Here is a 21,345-nt window from a genome sequence, read left to right as displayed (position 1 = left end):
GTGCAGCTTAGTTATTTCTAATAGTTTTAAGTATAGATATGAGACGAATGTCAATTTGTCTGTGCTGCACTTACTGGATTACAAATTAAGCTGCTTCTCAGAAAGAAGAAGAGGTTTTAGTGTAAAAATACAAATTCACACACTGAGCTCATCTGCAGTATGAAATCATCAGCATATTTTTGTAACAGTAGCTGGTGACCAGTTAACACTTTGAGATAAAAAAACATCACTGGGAGGAACTGTGAAGCGCTGCCAGCGTTTAAGGAAACTGATGTTTTCTATAAAGAGCAGTTCTGTTGCTGTTTCGTTTAGTTCCAGGCAGAATGCGGGCTGGGAAACTCTACATTGTGATGTGTAAGTACTGCGATCCAATACTTTGAACACAAATCCAGCAGCATGCCTCCCTGGTGAGGGATTGATGGCTTGAAAGAGTCTGGCTTGTCAGTTTCAGGTGGTTTTTAAAAGGGGATGCTGGAGCTGGCTCTGTACTGTACTGAATTAAAGCAGTTGTGTTTCATTAACAACAGTGATAAGCAAAAGCTATACTATAGTGGTGAGCAATCACCATAAAAGAGATCAGTTCTTTGGTTGCAAACCTTTTTCATGGCTTAGAGATTGTATTTAACTGTGTTGAGGCATGTGAGCTTATCATTATCCAGCTTGCTCTGTCTGCTAAAGAAGCTTCTTAAGTGATGTGTGTGTGTGTGTGTGTGTGTGTGTGTGTGTGTGTGTGTGTGTGTGTGTGTGTGTGTGTGTGTGTGTGTGTGTGTGTGTGTGTGTGTGTGTGTGTGTGATGAGGATGGTCGAAAAGCTTTCTGAAAGGATAATTTAATCTACTTTAACATTGCTTCAAGAACATTCACCTTTAATGTAATTTTTGCATAGCACTTGCTGCCGCTGGTGGTCAAATGTTGTAACTGCAGTATTCTAGATGGGGCTTGTCATGTAACTGCGGAGAGTTAGGCACTGCTTTGAAGCAAAAGGCAAATATTCAGAGAGGAATACATTTCAAGGCATAAAAATAGTAAGAAAAGAAACTACAATAATTGAACTGCTCCTTCCTGGAAGGAATTTGTTTCTTGACAGTTTTATACTGTTATAATTACTCCTCTTAGAAAATTGTCGTTTTCATGCAGACTCCAAATTAGGCAAGTAGAAGCACAAAAGCTCAGAGCTTTCTAAGGGTTACATTTGTTACAGGATTTTCAGAGTCTGATGACTGAGTAATAGATGTGAGGGGAATGAACTGCACTGTGTTGTAATGCGTGGCAATGTGTTTCTCTGCATACCTGAACAGACAATATTCATAACCATCACATGTGGTCCAGATCAAAATGTCCACGTGTGTTGTAAGGAAACACTTGCAGACTATAGTAACATTTATTCTAGCTTTGTTATCTAAAAACAACATTTGATCTTTTGCTACAATGCAAGATTAGGGTTGCGTTCAATAGGCAGAGCGCTCCAGAGGTGGCTGTGGTGTAATGTCCCCACATATTGGACTTTTTGACCAACATATGCGTATGCATTCTTTTTCATAAAAGAAAATCTGATAGTTAATTTAAATTAACAGCGTAATTATTTTTGTTTTTCCTTTTAAACGCAGTGAATCTGCAGCATCTCATGCAACATTCGATACGCTCAGCGAGTTATTGTTTGGCCGGCCTCACAGTAATGAATATTTTCTTAACTGGACGAATAGCGCTGTGTTAAAGGTGAACTACATGTGACGCTTTTTATTTTTATTTGTATATATAGTTTTGCTATTTCTGCGAGTTTAAGCTTCACTGTGTATCTCGGCTGAAAAAGCACAGCAGTATAGACTACACCAAAAACTTGAACCCTTTTTTCATGGCAGAAAGGGGACGTTAGAATAAGAGAACTTTAGTAAAATGACTTACTTTTGCAGCCTTACATCTCGTTCTAACCAAGAGCACATTATAAACAAAATTATATACAGAAACGGCAGATGCAGGAGCTCATGGAAATGCAGAAGGTTTCAAAACAAAAGAAACTGCTAAAGTCATTCACAGATGCATTCAAAGAATCGTTGAAGAAATCATTACTTTGAAAAGTTTTTATTTATTTGCTGTATACAAATGTAAAAAGAAAATGTTGAAAAAATAAATTGTGCTATTCTTGGAAGGTTTTTTATTTTTTATTTTGCTGTACAACAACACTTACCTACAGTAGAAACCTCTTAATTGCAAGAGTAAACTGCACTGTAGCCACCTGTAAATAAAACATGCACTATGCAACAAAAACCCTCTTTAAAAAATGGAACTTTTGCATTCTGTTTTATAGTTAAGTTATAAAATTAAATAACATGGCTGCCAATTTAACATATAGGCAGAGACAACAACCTGGTTTTCAAAAGGGGCGATGCAATCATAGACCGTCCTATATTTTTAAAGCCGGGTTAAGGTAAGTAAATAATTTACTTCTATATTTAAAGGTTATAAAAGCGGACACACTGTATTTTACCTAATTTACTGTATCTGAAAACTACTTTACTATCAAATCACATTTCACAAATTTGTGTAGTTGTTGACAGTCGTTAATAATAAAATAATATGCACAAATTTTTGCATAAATGCTCATATTTTGAACTGGTGGGTTCTAATTAAAATATTAAACTCATTTACCTGTACATACTGTACCCACCGTGTAGATAAATGTATTTTAAATAGCTAAATTCTTATTAATGACTGTAATGTTCCATTACATTATGTTAAAGGAACTATAACTTACAGTGTTATTTTAAACTATGAAACGACATGGTTCTAGGAACACCCCCAAAAATTCCAACATTTGAAAACAACTCGGTGCTTACTTTAATTTATGAGCAAATAAAACCTTAAACACATGTATTATAATTCATATTTTTTTTCCCAAATATTTACCCTTAATTTTAAATGTACAAATGTAAGGGCAGCAGTGTGGAGTGGTGGTTAGGGCTCTGGACTCTTGATCGGAGGGTCGTGGGTTCAATCCCAGGTGGGGGACACTGCTCCTGTACCTTTGAGCATGGTACTTTACCTAGATTGCTCCAGTAGAAACCCAACCTGTTAAATGGGTAATTGTATGTAAAAATAATTTGATATCTCGTAACAATTGTAAGGTGCCCTGGATAAGGGTGTCTGCTAATTAATAATAATAATAATAATAATAATAATAATAATAATAATAATAATAATAATAATAATAATAATAATAATAATAATGTTATACACCTATGAATTGTAATAAAAATATCAACAACTTACCGGTCTGGCTTCAACTGCTGCACCGCTTCCACTGTACACTTGTGTAATGGCAACACAATGTCTGGGATAACTGGGGGGGAGGGTAATTGATGAAACATGGAAAAGTAACAGCATCCTAATCCATAGTGGGCCCATCAAGGTCCCCCCCCCCCCGTGGGTACATAACAAGCGCTGTTTATATTAAACGTTCAGGAAAAAAAACTTTAATGATCACTTTTGTTTTTGCCCGGCTCTCATGGGCCCTGGGGAAAGATCCCTGTCCTCTCCGCCCTCTTGGAGGGCCTATATATTCTGCTCAGCTGACAGCTGAGTTTCTAAGTCATGAATGCACAGTTTACCATAAACTGGATCGTGAATTCATTTAAGAGTAACCCTTAGTACAGGCATATCCAGAAAACATTATTTTTTATGAAGAAACAGAAAAAAAATGTAAATATTAAAAAACGTATTTCTTTATTACAATGAAGAAACTACACTGCACTGAAATAGATACATGGAAATTCAGTTGTTTTCCTTTATTAAAGGCTAATATTAAAACACATTTTTGAGAAGGAACATGGTATTCCAAAAAAGGACATCTCATTTTCTTATGTAATGTCCATCAATATATTGTAGCAAGTTTCGTGGTCTTTTTGGGATAGAAATGAGACTGCAGCCGTGAGTAGGTGAAGGCAATTTATTTTTACAATAATTAAATAATCACAAAATAAAATCATAAGGTGAGGGAAAGGGAACTGGGCATCGAACGTGAAAATAAATGATTGTAGTAGTTTTTCTTTTACCCTACCCTTTCTCACTATCTCTCTATCTCCCCCGAACACAAACTTCTCTCACACTCTCGTCTTCCCCAATCCTCCCGGTCTGCCCCCACCCGTCATTCGTGCCAAACCTGTACCCCAATTCACCTATATATGTATATATATATATATATACTGAGCATCAAATGAAACTTATCACTTATATATATTTTTTTTTTTTTCACGCAGGGAGGGGGTTAATATCCTCCCTGCGTGAAAAACATGTGCAAATGCACATTGGTTTAATTTAATTGTTTTTGTTAATTGTTTAATTATTTGTTAATTGTGTTATCCCCTGCACCTGGCTATCATTGTAAATTAGAGTCAGGTGCAGGGTATTTAAAGAGAGCAGCCAGTCTGTTCTGGGCTGCTGGTGTGTATAGGAGCCCGCTTGATAGTGTGTGCAAGCGTAAAAGGAAAGGTTGTGTAAAACATGTGTCATTTGTTTTATTTGGCAGGTAAACGGCTTAACTGTCCTGCAAGATAGTTTAGGTTCCTGTGTTTTAGTTAGTGCTCGAGAAGAGCTAGGCTTTGTTTTTGTTTATTAAAAAAATAGCGAGCAAGCGCTTTGAAAAATCAAGTTTGTGTGGCTGGGTCATTTAAATGCTGAAAAAGAACCCGCACGACTAAAGTCCTTCACTCTATATATATATATATATATATATATATATGGTCATGTGGGTGTGTGGCTATCTAAGTCGAGGAGGTCTCTTGCTGTCTGCATGCTGTGATATACAGGGCTTTATATGAGAGCAGGTGTTTCTGATCAAGAGCCACCTTCAAAAAAGCTTTTGCTGAAGAGAAAAATAACTGCGTTACAGTAGTAATGAAAATAAATAGATGGATTTAACCTTTTCAGATGTTTCTTCATAGTTATTTTTTTAAGTGATGCTCAACTAAAAAAATAAAATACAGTCACATTACAGTGATACTATAGACATAAAAAAAACTACAACTCCCAGAATCCCTTGCCAATTTCTGTAGTCTTGTGCATTGTGCTAGCAAATGTAAGCCCCTGAGCTTTGATTGTACAGGTGTAATCTGCTGATTTGATGCTACTTTCAGTATTTAATTTTAGGGGGAAAAACCTATCAACACTCCCTACACCCTTTTTCTAGTATAAGAAAAACATAGACATGATCCCAATTATACAACATTGTCCCTTTAGTCATTATTTCAAACAACTTCTCCCTTCATTTTAAAATGATTGTACATAACAACATGCATCCATAAATCTTACCTGTTGTCACTTGAAAATGTGTTTTGATTGCTGCTCAACTTTTTGAAATGCTGAAAGCTGCCATAAATGCATTTAAAAAAAAAAAAAGATGAATTGTTTCCTCTGGACCTTCACAAAGAGATCCAATTCCAGGGTTTTCTGCTGAAGTGACAAATGACTGCTACAGCAGCAAGAAAAGGATAGGTGGAGAACGTTCTGGATAGTTTGTGACATTTAGTTGAGTTTATTATTTTCTTTAATTTGACTCACTGGAGTGAAAGACTGTCCTGTCAAGTCACTGCCTCTCCTTGTGTCTTTCAGTGCTGACCACAGTGACGTGCTTTGGACAGGAAACAGGTAAGAGAAAAGTACACTCAAGAGTGAACACAGCCGCCAGTGAAGGGGCTCCAGAGTGAACACAGCCCCCAGTGAAGGGGCTACAGAGTGAACACAGCCCCCAGTGAAGGGGCTCCAGAGTGAACACAGCCCCCAGTGAAGGGGCTCCAGAGTGAACACAGCCCCCAGTGAAGGGGCTCCAGAGTGAACACAGCCCCCAGTGAAGGGGCTACAGAGTGAACACAGCCCCCAGTGAAGGGGCTCCAGAGTGAACACAGCCCCCAGTGAAGGGGCTCCAGAGTGAACACAGCCCCCAGTGAAGGGGCTCCAGAGTGAACACAGCCCCCAGTGAAGGGGCTCCAGAGTGAACACAGCCCCCAGTGAAGAGGCTCCAGAGTGAACACAGCCCCCAGTGAAGGGGCTCAAGGGCTCTCACAGCCTGGCTCTCTTCCGGTCTAGTTTGTGTTAAACTGGACTACAGGAGGAGTATAGAAGTAATACATCTTTCATGCAGTGTATTATAATATGAAGGCATATTTAAAACACACACATATATATATTGTGAGCGTATGGGTGCACACAGACAAAGCAGACAGTAGACAGTAAACCCCAGAAAAGAAAAAACAGAAATGATAATCCTGGTTGCGAGACAAGGTCAAAATAAACAGTTCAAAACAGGATTCATATAACAAGAAAAAAGCAAAACAATGTAAACTAACTGGACAGTTAGCCGCTGGTGAATAAGCGATTTGTTTCTGGCTTCTACCAAGTCGTTATTGGCTTCAGACTGTCCCCTAGCCTGGGTAAAAACAAGCGCTGTCTCTCTCCACTTTGCTGTATTTAATTCCAACAGCACTGGCACAGGAAATAAGATCGCAGATGCACCAGCTCCTCTTTGTTATTCCTTTTCAGTGATGGGTGTAGACAAGCCCACTCTGATTACTGCTCGGAAGCCAACCTTGACTGGCTGTAAAGGCTTTCTTTTAAAGGGGTCCGGATCATCCAGGCATTGGGACGGTTACAGGCTACAGGTGTGGGCCAATTAAGAACTAATACTGGTATAACCATGATCCCCTACCTAACCACACCTGCAGCCTGTTCGTCCGGTAACTCCTTGAGGTCATGGCAGGCAGGTACGCTGACCACAGGTCTACCAGCGTGTTATCTGCAACACCTGTGGGCTCGTTCCTAGCCCGCCCTGAACGCCTCCTGCTGATGAACCTGTGAGCTGAATCACTATATATATATATATACACGTGTATATATATATATATATATATATATATATATATATATATATATACATATATATATATATATATATATATAGGGTTGCTTTCACCAACATGGATGAAATAAAACTCAGTTTAGTGCTAATCTAGGGTTAGTTGATCTGGGGTTATGTTTAATCACAGTTACATTGCACCACACAAATGTAAACCAGGATTATTAAATCTTGGATTAAGCAGATAATCCTAGATTTCTGATTAATAATCAGTCATTATCTGAATACACCCTGTTTAGCAAATGTAAACGGAAAAGCAAATGTAAACCAAAAAAAAGAAGCATTCAGCATAAAAAATGACATTATATTAATTTGTATTATTATATACAATTTCTCTGCTCAGAGGATGTTTTAAATTAATTAACAAAAGGTGACAAAACATAGGCCCCACATGCAGCCTGCAGCTTTCCTACAACCCTTAACCTGATCTCTAGTTGAGCCGACCGGGTGGTCCTGCATTCGTTCTGAATATCAATTGACTGTACGAATAGCTTTGCTTTACTTTGCGTGAACTAATCTGGGTTAGTGGTTAATCCATGTTGGTGCAATCAAACCATAATTTATTTTCTATTTTAAAATAAGACATTTCTAAAATAGTTCAGCTTCAAATCTCCAGCTCTGTTCAAGGCACATAACAGTCAGTTTTCTGTTTGCAACCAATTGTGTTCAGAATGTCATTCTTGTGTGCTGCCACCTGCTGGTGACTTCATTTCTACTTCATTTTCTAATGCTGAAATTGAACTGATGTCAAAACAAACTGGTGTCAAAAATGTTGATATCTTACTTATTATATAATTTTTTGGTTTGTTTTATTTGAAACAATCATTCATTTTAGTTTACATTCTAAAGTTGACGTTGGATTTCTGCTCCTACCATGACTATATTTTTCTAAGCATAACCTTTTTTTTTTTTTAATACTGTATTTCACCAAGAAAGTATACTGGTGTAATGGGATATTTTTTATCCTGGATATCTAACCATGGATTCATTTAAATACACTTGTGAAATTGTGTTATAAATTAGACACAATGTAAATGTAGGCTTATCAGGACGCTGTGTTATTGTCTATTGCAAAACCCTTTTTATTGGCTAGTCTACATTTCTTACTTTATTGTATTTAAAAATGCATACAAATAGTGGGCTACCGAGTGACTCACATGGTCAATGCATGGTTGCATGGTGTGCAGGGTGAGTCATACAGTCAGGGGGTGCAGATTTGTATCCTGGCTGTGTGAAGTTGCCGGTCTTTGCTGGGGATTTCAGAGGGAGTGTCACATTGGCTCTGGCGCTCCTGCAGGTTAGGGAGGCAAAACCTTCAGGGACGGTTTCTCCTCATCGCCATACAGTGCACCCCCTGCTATGGTGCAGTTCCAAAAACAACCTTTGTTTATTTATACAGGTTCCTCCCGCTACCAACAATGGTATTGGGGGATGACAGACGGTGTTTGCAGTCCCAAACCAAAAAAATAAAACAATAAATACAGTGTCCAATCCAGCAGTGCACACACGGGTTGAGGTAGTGGGGAGTGAGGGTGACTGTGCTGTGGCAGTGTAGCTGCTCCGGGAGTCATGCTGGCTCAGTTGCTTCAGCACCCGGATTCGTAGAGATCTGCCAGTACACAAAACAAACACACAAACAGCGCTCTGGCTTGTTTACTCACCTAGCTGCATCCCCTTTATACTGCTAAACTCCTACCTGTGATCAGTGCAGCACAACGCTCTAGCCAATACAGCTGATCACAACAGAGTCGTTCAGCAGTCTTACAGCTATGCCCTTTCCCCAAGATGGTGGACTTGAGTCGGCCCATCCCTGTGAAGATGTACCACCAACCTTACTTCACGCCCTTCCTGGTCGGGAGGTAGATTTGTAGCTCAGATTCTTTCTCTCTTGTTCACACCTGACAATAACCCCGTCCCCACTTTTATTTTGTAAATACAGAGAATTCCATTGCCTAGGTGCGTGGCTAAGTTTATTCACTGTGTAACAAGGGATGTTTGTTTATCAAACCCTTAGTCTAAAGAATCACTGGACTTAATATCTTGTTTTACAATCCTCTGGAGGCACTTGATTTGTTTTTGGCAATTGACCAGTTGTGATTAACTTTAGCAATAAAAAAAAACAGGTTCACGTTTTCTGTTCCATAATGATGACTTCACCAATCTCCTTCACGGTCTTCAGCTGCAGTCTCACCCACTTCTCATGAAGGTCCTTCAACTTCACATAAAGCTCTCTGGACGTCTCTCCTTGGAGAATATCCATAGCATGAAACCACCATCGATACGTCTCTGGGCTGATCTCATACTTTGTTAAAATTGCTTCTTTACTTTTCCACAGTCTAAAGTGTCATCCTTCTCCACACTTATCGTATTCTTCTGTCCTTCTCTGGTCATCTGTAAGCAGCTGCCATCCTTTCAAAAGTGGTTAAAACTGCCTGATGTCCTCTTCAGGGTCCTATTGTAAGTGAGATTCTCTCCATTTCCCTTAATGCTCACAGGTACAGGATGACCCTGGGGCTGATCCAGCCTGACCATCTTCACATCCTTCCTCCTCTCGCAATGCACAACCATGGCCCACTTCACTTTGAAGCTTGGTGAACTGATGCGGCATGGCTTTCCAACTCTGGTCTTGGCAGGCCGCTTCTTTCTCTAGGCTCTCCTCCTGCACCCTCTGGACATCTAGGAAAAACCTTAAACATTACAGCCTGCTCAGCAACCCTAGAATCATGATAGTGGGGTGATTGTGCAACAGGGACTTCATCAGTGCACGTGGCTGCAACAGCGCCCTCCTCCCCTCCCTCTGAACTCTATTTTGGGCAATGCCATCACATTTTCCAGCTCTCTGTTGTTCTTAACCGGTTTCTAGTATTTGCAACTCTTCCAAGATATTGACCTTGCTTGTCTTCGTAAGCCTTCTGCTAGCCACAACCACTTGTAACACCACTTGTGAGGTTGCCCAATAGTTGCTGTAATGGTAGACAGAAAGCACGACAGGAGTTCCAAGATGGAGGGTGCAAAAACTGAACGTTTATTATGAACAGCGAAAAAACTAACAAAAGTATTAGCGTGAGAAAATAAATAGAACTATTAACAATGTCCAGAAATTATTTCTATTCATAATAACAGGGTCTTAATAGGCTTCAACATAGGCTCTAGCCTCAGGTAAAGCAAACACCTAAAGAAACTCCCCTGCTTTCTGGCTGAGTTTATATATAGCTGGCTATCTTCAGCCCCTCCCTCTAAGCTCATCCAAGTGAGAAGTACAAAAACACACATGTATAACTATTTATAAATATTTCCAAAACACGTAATTTCCAAACTTTACATGAAATTATATAAAATACATTTTAATGGCCATTTAATGCTACTTGTTTTTTAATAATATTATATAACATAGTTCTCTTCCCCTAGTACTAAACTTTATCCCCCCACCCCTTATTGGGAGTAGTGAGCTCGCTCTCGCTAGCTCCATATAAATGCATGCACTCTGGGTGTGTGCGTCTAATCACATGCTCGCACCTGTGCACGCTCAGCGCATTCCACACTGTGGCTCAAACAAGCCTCTAAACAAACAATTCTTGCTCTAATTCTTTTATTTTTTTATTTTTTTCATAGGTCTCCCAGCAACAACAACTTCAACTCCTCCTCCTACCAGTAAGTACACTGTTTTATAAACAAGTAGTTAGAACAGTAGTGTCCCTTTCAATCCTTGTAGCCACTGTTCAGTCCCTTTAAACAGTGCAATCCCTGGTAGACCATGATGAAACGGCAATGTTAGCGTTCATGGTTTTAGTGAGGGTAGAAATCAACAGTTTCCACCCACATTCCCTGAGATTATGCTCCTTGGGGTGCTTGTTTTTGTTCACAAAAAATTATATTTCTAATTTCCTGGGTCAATTATTTAATTAAAGGTAACACAACTGCAATATATTGTACTGTAAAATGGCTCCTGTGGTATTGTCACACGGCTGGCTGAGTGGTGACGTCAGAACCAGAAGATAAATAACACAGACAGGACAGATGAGATGAAATGATGAAGGCGTTTGCTTGCGCCGGTTTATTGTAAAATAAAAGGTTTGATCAAAACAAAACACAGGGCACGGCACTTACGCCAAAATAAACAGACAAACAAAACCAACAGACACTAACAAACAGGGACGAACACTAAACAAACACGTACCGTGCTGGTCCTCCAGCACCACGTAGCAATTGCTTACTTTCTCGTTTTACTTTCTCTTTTCTCCTCACTCTCTCCCGTTCTTTCGCCCTGAACACACAACCCCGAGTTAGTAAAACGTGCATCTATATATACTGTTGTGCTGGGATTCAATTACTAATTAATTATTCACTTGAATCCCAGCACGTGAATTAATTCTGTGCAACCTCGTGCTCACATATTAAATACTTTAAATGCACGTGAAGTGAAGTGCAATCCCGTGCCTAAATACAATTATACATTTTAAATAACTTGTGCTGCACACACCCATTTATATACCATGCAGCCATCTCTATACACCAACATTAACACACGCAACATACAACACAGAAATGCACATGGGGCGGGGCACATTGCCACAGTTATTTACCCTAATTTGATTAAACCAAAATGGGTAATGTAACAGGGTGAGGTGCCCTGTACATTGTTTGTTTACTTTTAGATCGGGGTCCCCCTCTACCCCTGTGTTATTTTGTATTATTATTATGATTTATTATTGTATTTGTCGGCGAGCGCCGTGTTATTGTTTTGTTTATTTTTAAAACGTGTCCTGGCAGAGGCGAGATCGGTGCTCGTCCTCTGCCAGGAGTAATAATTAATAAACCCGTGCAGATTGTGGCCGAGGGGTAATAGGATGATTTACTAATTAGTTAAACCCCTCGGCCATGATATAAAAAGCCTGCAGCTCTCGGCACTCAGGGTGGGAGTCCAGAGGAGCGAGAGTAGAGAGACGGAGAGTGAAAGAAAGTTTATTTAAAAACGAAACTAACCAAGGATAGGGTCAGTGAAAGCGATTGCCCAGCCTGACGGGTGGTAGTGTTCGTGAATTGTTTTGTTAACCCTTTTATTTTGCTCTGTGAGCGCAAGTGTTCTTTTGTTTAAATGTTTATTTTATTTTTGTTATTAATAAAAACGGCAGCCAGCCGATTCTTTCTTTTGAACTGCAGTACTTCCCCGGTGTCAGTTTTATTTTTCCCTTCCTGCTTCTGCCTGACGTCAGACCCTCGGTCATTCCTGTCACAGTAATTACTAACCCCCTTTTATCCATAAATATATTTCACCCCTGAGTAAAGCTCTAATTATGCTGGGCAATCCGGGCAGCTGGCGGGTCTGCCTCTACGGAGAGCAGCGCTGCTCCTGAATTTGGAAGTTTTCAACTCGTCGGATACTGTAAATGGAATACTAATCAGTGAAGCACAATCTTTCTGCCTTTTTATTTCAGAAAATATCGTCATCTCCAGCATTTTGAAACTGTTACATTTTATAAAAGTATTAAAGTCAAACATACACATCTAAGGTATAGTAATTGAAGAAGACATACCATGTGCAGTTTATTTTTCTTTTTGCTTCTTCATTGATTTAAAAGCCCAGCCAGTCAAAACGTCAGTAATGATGTGCGAAATGGGCCTTTGCCATGGGTCAGTGAAATCAAGTTTTTCTAGTGCCACCCTTTTTCAAACTTCATTTTTCAGAGTCTTTCTCGATGTTTGTATCAGGAATGAAAAGTAGAAAGTCTAAGCTTTCTGCTAGTGTAGGCCTTAGTACGTAGAGGACATACAGAAAGATTAAAAAACACATTTCTTCCCTTTTCTTGAAGATCTCAAAACCTAAACTAATCAGGGTCGACGTAAGATTTACATTATTTGCTTTTGAAGGTGTCCATAATGTATCGTCATTTAAACTAAGAGCCTATCATGGATGACATTTTAGATATTTGGACGGAAATATAATCCGTGCTTGGAAAATTTGCATACACGCTATTTTGAAACAGTGCTTCACCTAGTGATGCCTCTAGGATACAGGGTTTTTGTAACCTCAAAAATATATTTAAAAAATGATTGCAGCACAGGGATAATACTGTTTTATTAATAGACTAATACATCACATCTTAAACAAGGCTTAATCGTTTTTTGATGTGCAGTAAACAAAACCCATGCCTTTAAAAGTGACACATACACATAAATCTGCAGTGGGGACTGGCAGAACTGCTGTGCCCCTCCATGCCCACAGTGAGAGGTGTGTTTTTGGGAGGCTTGTTTGTACACTTAAAACTTTAACCTTTCAATTTAAAACCACCATCTAACTTTGTTATTGGTAAAGTGTTGATCTGTTTGTGTATATATATATATATATATATATATATTTATATATATATACATTAGTTATGAAGGCTCAAAGTCAGTAGAGGGCATAACTTAAATCCAAGATGGCCATCAGGCAGAAAAAAAAGATGAATATAATAATAATAATGATAAAACGCAGACGAGGCACTCTGTCTCCCTACTGCCTTCCTCCCCGAGTGCTGTCTGCCCTGCCTCCTCTCTTTCTCCCTGCATTTGTACCACAAACACACTGAGAGAGTTCCTCTATTTACACTGCTCCTCCACCCTTCTTTCCTTCTCATCGGTGTCAGTGCTGTCTGCCCCTCCATTCCATTCCTGTCACCTTCACACACTGAGAGGATTCCTCAATCTACACTGAACTGTTCCTGCCTTCTCATCAGTGACACTGAGTACCCCCTCTCTGTCTCCCTCTATCCTATCACAAACACACACTGGGAAGGTATCTATTGTCCCTCTGGGGACAATACAGAATGCACAATTACACAATCTAGTGGGTAAAGTTTTTCTTGAATGAAAGAGAGAAATGTGCACTCCCCTAATTCTGTTGTCTCCTCTATTGTAGCTGGCAAGCCAAAGCCTGTCCTGACCCGGGAGCCTGCAGGAGAGATATTTGAAGGAGACACAGTCACCCTGAGCTGTGTGGTTGAGGGGAGCTCTGATGGCTGGAGATATCTCTGGTACAAAGACAGTCGGGAAACTTCAGCACCTCAGACTGACAGCAGCAGTGGAACTGGAGCCGGATACACAATCAGTGCTGCTGCTCTGTCCCACAGTGGAGAGTACTGGTGTCGAGCTGGACGGGGGAGCAATCTGTTTTACTCAGAATACAGCAATGCTGTCAAGATACAAGTATCAGGTGAGTAACTGAACTGAGCCTGTAAGAAAGACGGCAGCCAGCCATAAAGAAAATTAATTTTAAAAATCTCAGTATTAAAGCAAAAAAAGACTATATTGTAGCTCTATTTCCTTTAGATTAAAAATAGATATGATGAAGCAACAAAGCCATAGTGACGGTACAGACAATATCAATTTTCAGAAAGTGATTAACAATGCAACACATTTATAAAGTGTTGTTTTTGCTGGGGTTTAAAACTTTTTTTCACATAATGTGCAATTTATCTATTTTTTCCCCTTACCCATAGCATTCTAAGGTCATCAGTAATCTCTTGTTCAGTATTATTAGCCTTATAGAAATTGGGATTTTTAATGTGATTTCTAACATGATTTTCAGCTTTATTAACAAATTAACATTATTATTATTTATTTCTTAGCAGACGCCCTTATCCAGGGCGACTTACAATCGTAAGCAAATACATTTCAAGTGTTACAGTACAAGTAATAATACAATAAGAGCAAGATAAATACAATGACTTTGGTTCAAGCAAGTACAAGTGTGAAAAAATACAATTCAATAATACAGCAGATAACAGTGATAGTGATAGTTACATCAGGATATGATTAAATACAAAATACTACAGATTAAACACTTGGCAGATTACAGTACTCTGAAGTACAGGATTAAATGCAGTAAAATAGGGGGCAGACAAGAGCAATTAAAGTGCATTTAAGGAAGGGTGATAAGTGTCCAGGGGGAAAAACAGAGGAGTTCTACAGGTGCTGTCTGAAGAGGTGAGTCTTAAGGAGGCGCTGGAATGTGGTCAGGGACTGGGCGGTCCTGACATCTGTAGGAAGGTCATTCCACCACTGCGGAGCGAGGGTGGAGAAGGAGCGGGCTCTGGAGGCAGGGGAGCGTACAGGAGGTAGAGCCAGTCTTCTAGTGCAGGCGGAGCGGAGAGGTCGAGTGGGGGTGTAGGGAGAGATGAGGGTCTGGAGGTAGCTGGGTGCAGTCTGGTCAAGGCATCTGTAGGCTAGTACAAGAGTCTTGAACTGGATGCGAGCGGTGATCGGGAGCCAGTAAAGTGAGCAGAGTAGTGGAGTTGCGTGGGAGAAGCAAGGCAGAGAGAACACCAGGCGGGCAGCGGAGTTCTGGATGAGCTGGAGCGGACGGGTGGCGGACGCAGGGAGGCCAGCCAGGAGGGAGTTGCAGTAGTCCAGACGGGAGAGTACCAAGGCCTGGACCAGGAGCTGGGTGGCGTAGTTGGTGAGGAAGGGTCGGATTCTTTGGATGTTGCTCAGGAAGAATCGGCAAGTGCGTGCCAGAGTGGAGATGTGCTGGGAATAAGAGAGGCAGGGGTCCAGGGTGACTCCGAGGTTCTTCGCGGAGGAAGAGGGAGAGAGTGTGGTAGATTCCAGAGGAACAGAGATAGAGAGATCAGAGGAGGGGGAGGAGGAGGGAAAGAAAAGGAGGTCAGATTTAGAGAGGTTGAGTTTGAGGTGATGTGAGTGCATCCAGGAGGAAATAGCAGACAGACAGGTAGAGATACGGGAGGAGATGGTGGAGTCAGAGGTGGGGAAGGAGAGGAAAATCTGAGCATCATCAGCATAGAAATGGTATGAGAAACCATAGGATGCGATGAGGGGGCCCAGGGAGTGGGTGTAGAGAGAGAATAGGAGAGGACCCAAGACTGACCCTTGGGGGACTCCTGTTGAGAGAGGGCGAGGTGTGGGTTGCTCCACACCAGGTTACCTGGTAAGTGCGGTTGGAGAGGTAGGAGGAGAACCAGGCCAGAGCAGTGCCAGAGATCCCCAGGTCAGCGAGAGATGATAGTAGAATAGAGTGATCAACAGTGTCAAAGGCAGCAGAGAGGTCGAGGAGAATTAGGACAGAGGAGAGAGAGGCAGCTCGGGCAGACTTAAGTGAGTTGCTGACAGACAGGAGGGCGGTTTCAGTGGAGTGAGCCGAGCGGAAGCCAGATTGGAGAGGGTCGAGCAGAGAGTGACAGGGAGTTCAAGTAAAAACACATTCATAAATAAGTTAGGGCCTGTGGAAGGGTGGGGGTATTCACTGACATGGGAGACAGAAGATTTTATTTGCAAACACCGCACAGGTGCCCAGATTTATTTATTTTACTTATTTATTTTTTATTTAGTTTAGACCGCAGAGGGCGCTGTTGTCCGAGGTCTGGATACTGCCGACAGTAAACCAGGACCACGGGGTTACCAACACAGGTATCCAACTCCGTGCACCTTCAAGTGCTCAAAAATAATAATGAAAACAGAAGGCGAAAGAAAAAGGGAAAATAAAACACAGTAATAAAACTACAAACAAAAGTGCTGCTTATGCAGTGCCCCCACTGCCGCTAAGCCGGTCAGCACGGGTCTCCGTCCTACACTCAGCTGTGCCTATACACTGGGGTTGGCCAGGGTTCCCCGTACCTCTACACACGTCCCCTTGGGTACGTATTTATTTATATTGCTCTGTAAAAATTAGTTTTTTTTTGTTTTTTGTTTTTTTTTATGAAAGGCTGCCCCCTCAGCCGGGCTCGCCGCTCCTTGTTTCACACTGGCCTCTTCTGCCAGCGACACTGTATTTCCCCCAACACGGGCACCCGAGTGCACAACCAAGCCATTTCTTATGGGCCGAGCAGTCTCCCAAGGCCCGCCCGTCAGCCACTCAGAGAGAGGAAAAGCACACACACCCTCTTCCCCACCTCTCCGTGTCATCGCCATGGCCGACAGGCGGATCCCCCGAGACTGCTGCCCTCCACCTGCAGTAATACGGATGTGCCAGACAGTCAGTCCAGATCTCCCCTGTTACAGGGCCCAATGAAATCACTTTTATTATTTTCTGATTTCAGTTTTTACCGTTGTAAAAAATGTAATTAAGTTGATTTAATTGAACTTATGTACACCTCAGGCGCAGCGAACAACACAAAAGTGTAACTCTAGTACAGGCTTCTGTTTCTTCCATTCGATAAGAGTCCGTTTTTTATTGGAATGTATGGGAAAAATAGTATTGTTAACAGGTTTTAAAAATGGGTTGTAGAAGTTAAAGAAACACTTCATTTTTTCTTTTTCCACTACAACAAAACAAATTATTGTTTTTTGTTTCTCTGTATTTGTCATCAGTTATTACAGTAAAAAGAAAAAAAAATACCTACAACAGGGAGCTAACTGACTTACTTTCAATTTCTAAGCCTTTTAGCTGAGGGTTTTCCAGTTGTAAAAGTCCTTGTTGACATTCTGAAAGGCTGTTACTATATAGTGAGGTAACTTTGCTTACAGTGAAAAAAACACACAGTACTTTGCGTCTTGTCTTAAGTTACCATAGCAACAACCAGCAACGTTTTGTTTAGTTTTAGCCAAGAGGGGGCAGGAGGATGTGGGTTGGGTAACTCCTCCAATTAAAACCTGTGCTCAGATCACATGATCTGCCACTGCTAACACTGTTTAATGGGAGAAGGGAGGCTTGCCCCCTTTTGTAAAAAACAAACAAAAAAAAACAAAAAACACCTCCAGGACCAGAACACCGATCTGGCACTGCTAGTACTGTCAGCACGTGTCTCTCAGCAGCCAGAATTGCTGTCATTTAGGAATGCTGAATCTAGAGTTTAGGTTTAAATATTTTTTTTCTTAAATTTTAGTCACTAATGGTATTTTTATTTTATTGAAAATGATTATATTATAATGGTATATATATATATATATATATATATATATATATATATATATATATATATATATATATATATATATATATATATATATACAGACGTGCTCAAATTTGTTGGTACCCCTCCACAAAAAAACAAAGAATGCACAATTTTCTCTGAAATAACTTGAAACTGACAAAAGTAATTGGCATCCACCATTGTTTATTCCATATTTAATAGAAATCAGACTTTGCTTTTGATTTTTTATTCAACATAATATTGTAAATAATAAAACAAATGAAAATGGCATGGACAAAAATGATGGGACCGCTAACCTAATATTTTGTTGCACAACCTTTAGAGGCAATCACTGCAATCAAACGTTTTCTGTAGCTCTCAATGAGACTTCTGCACCTGTTAACAGGTAGTTTGGCCCACTCTTCCTGAGCAAACTGCTCCAGCTGTCTCAGGTTTGATGGGTGCCTTCTCCAGACTGCAAGTTTCAGCTCTTTCCATAGATGTTCGATAGGATTCAGATCAGGACTCATAGAAGGCCACTTCAGAATAGTCCAATGTTTTGTTCTTATCCATTCTTGGGTGCTTTTAGCTGTGTCGTTTTGGGTCATTATCCTGTTGGAGGACCCATGACCTGCGACTGAGACAGAGCTTTCTGACACTGGGCAGTACGTTTCGCTCCAGAATGCCTTGATAGTCTTGAGATTTCATTGTGCCCTGCACAGATTCAAGGCACCCTGTGCCAGGCGCAGCAAAGCAGCCCCAAAACATAACCGAGCCTCCTCCATGTTTCACTGTAGGTATGGTGTTCTTTTCTTTGAAAGCTTCATTTTTTCGTCTGTGAACATAGAGCTGATGTGACTTGCCGAAAAGCTCCAGTTTTGACTCATCTGTCCAAAGAACATTCTCCCAGAAGGATTGTGGCTTGTCAATATGCATTTTAGCGAGTTCCAGTCTGGCTTTTTTATGTTTTTCTTTCAAAAGTGGAGTCCTCCTGGGTCTTCTTCCATGGAGCCCACTTTCGCTCAAAAAGCGACGGATGGTGCGATCAGAAACTGACGTACCTTCACCTTGGAGTTCAGCTTGTATCTCTTTGGCAGTTATCCTTGGTTCTTTTTCTACCATTCGCACTATCCTTCTGTTCAATCTGGGGTCGATTTTCCTCTTGCGGCCGCGCCCAGGGAGGTTGGCTACAGTTCCATGGACCTTAAACTTCTTAATAATATTTGCAACTGTTGTCACAGGAACATCAAGCTGCTTGGAGATGGTCTTGTAGCCTTTACCTTTACCATGCTTGTCTATTATTTTCTTTCTGATCTCCTCAGACAACTCTCACCTTTGCTTTCTCTGGTCCATGTTCAGTGTGGTGCACACAATGATACCAAACAGCACAGTGACTATGACTACTTTTTCTCCATTTAAATAGGCTGAATGGCTGATTACAAGATTGGAGACATGTGTGATACTAATTAAATAAACTAATTAGTTTGAAATATCACTATAATCCAAATATTTATTATCTTTTCTAAGGGGTACCAACAAATGTGTCCAGGCCATTTTAGAATATCTTTGTAGAATAAGCAACAATTCATCTCTTTTCACAGCTTCTTTGCTTTATTCTATGACATACCAAAGGCATGCAAGTATACATGATAAAATAGCTTTTAATTTCATCACTTTTCAGGAGGAATGAAGCATTATTTCAATGAGCTGTAAGGGTACCAACAATATATATACATACATATACATATATATATATATATATATATATATATATATATAACACGGCTTGGAAAAATAACAACCTCTGATTGGTTAAACAGCATCACATGACCGTGCTTATATATAGCGTATAGCACGGCTTGCATACTAATGAGCCGCTTCACACTGAATAAATCACTACGCACCACTGCATTCTAAATTCCATGACAAACTGCCATTTTATTTGTTATTAGTTACAAAACCACAGCCAAAAATGAGTGGCATTTCACCTATTTCCTTTAATATATTTAGGGATGAAACTCCACATAACTGGTACAACACCAGCTTTCTGAGTGAAGACAGCAGTCCATCTGAAAAATAAATAAATAAATTAAACAAGTGCACCAGCAAGAGTAAACACATAACAGTAGATAAGGACCAGCTGAATGAAATAGAAGAAAACAAAGATTGAAAAAACACACACAGAAAATACAGCATGGGCTGGTTAATGAACTTAAAGAAAAAATATGGACATTCAAGCAGTATAAACTAATTCAGGGCGTGTGGTTCCGATGATATATACCACTTCTCGGGTGGTTAAAGTTATATATATAATTTGTTTATTTGTTAAGTTGAGGAGGCTCTGCCTCCCTTACCTCCTCTAAGGAGCCTCCATTGCTTGTAAATGTTTTGGTAGCTGTGTGAGTTAAAACAGAGATAAAGAAAGAGAGAGAACTGTGTGATCCCGTGGTTACTGCAATAACTTCAGAAATAAATAAAACAAACTGGCATACAACAAAAGCCTGGAACTCTATTGAAAAGCCATTGGATTGAAAGTTTCTAGGTGGGTCAAATTTTATAATAATAAAAAAAAACATTGGTGTTGATTTGTCAGCTAGTCTTTACTTGATTTAAGTGTTGCTACTGATGCTCTGAAAGGGAAAGGTGCACACTAATTATATAATCTTTATATTTCTACAGAGCTGCCCCAGACTACACTCACCCTGGAGCCTCCATTCCCAGAGATATGCACCGGGGAGACAGTCACTCTGAGGTGTGGGGTTAAGGGGGGTTCTACTGGCTGGAAATATCTCTGGTACAAAGACAGTGAGGACACTCCAGTGCTCCAGACTGCTGACCGCAGTACAACTGGTGACAGCTACACAATCACTGCAGCTGCTGTATCTGACCAGGGCCAGTACTGCTGTCGAGGACGAAGAGGAGATCAGCCAGTCTACTCACAGCTCAGTGATAAAGTAACATTAACTGTGTCTGGTGAGTTTACTCAGCTTAATGCAGCCTCTTCATAGACAGTTACACTGACCATATGAGTGTTTTCATATTTCAACAGGCAGTTTTTCTAATGATTTTATTAACCCAGATTAATGCAGAGCAATGCAGTTGAAATAGGAAGCATTCTGTTTAAATGTAATTAATTGCAGTAAAATGAATGTTAAAGTTAGAGTTAAAGCTTTTTGAATAGGTTGTATTAATGTGCATCCTTCGGTTTACCCAAAGATATATTCAGATCTAACTGAACTGGGTTAGAAACTAATGTAGACATTGGAAAACTATTTGTTTAAGGTCTTTAATGCACTGTAATCATCCATCTACACCTAAATAAAAATCCCTGTTAGCCACTGTGCGTCACATGTGCAATATTCCATTCTCTCCAGTCAGGACAGCTGTAGAATAGACTATAGCTAATATGCTGTAGAACAAACTAATGCCCACATGTGATGGAGAACAGAATATTATTCATATGTAATAGATAATGTAATGGATAATAAAAGCACATGACAAGGCGTGCATTGTGTTGCATTAAAATATGTATGTAGTTGGGTTAATGCAGCACAACACACAGGCCCTGGACTGCTTATAAAAATGGACACAATAT

General features: G+C 40.2%; 1 protein-coding gene across 1 annotated transcript in view; it reads left to right on the top strand.

Annotated features, from left to right (window-relative positions):
• The first annotated feature begins 312 nt into the window (after positions 1-312).
• LOC131725031 (Fc receptor-like protein 2) overlaps positions 313-21,345 on the top strand; it is a 30,385-nt gene continuing 9,352 nt past the window's right edge. The window contains exons 1-5 of the mRNA XM_059018386.1: positions 313-354; positions 5,604-5,639; positions 10,516-10,554; positions 13,802-14,095; positions 20,430-20,723. Of these exons, the coding sequence (XP_058874369.1) occupies positions 324-354; positions 5,604-5,639; positions 10,516-10,554; positions 13,802-14,095; positions 20,430-20,723 (694 nt within the window). The 5' untranslated portion in view covers positions 313-323. The remainder of the gene's footprint in view (positions 355-5,603; positions 5,640-10,515; positions 10,555-13,801; positions 14,096-20,429; positions 20,724-21,345) is intronic.

The sequence above is a fragment of the Acipenser ruthenus genome, chromosome 59 (assembly GCF_902713425.1).
Source record: "Acipenser ruthenus chromosome 59, fAciRut3.2 maternal haplotype, whole genome shotgun sequence".
NCBI classification, from domain to species: Eukaryota; Metazoa; Chordata; class Actinopteri; order Acipenseriformes; family Acipenseridae; genus Acipenser; species Acipenser ruthenus.
The sequence above is the reverse complement of the archived record's forward strand: the minus strand, read 5'-3'. Positions and strand labels throughout refer to the sequence as shown.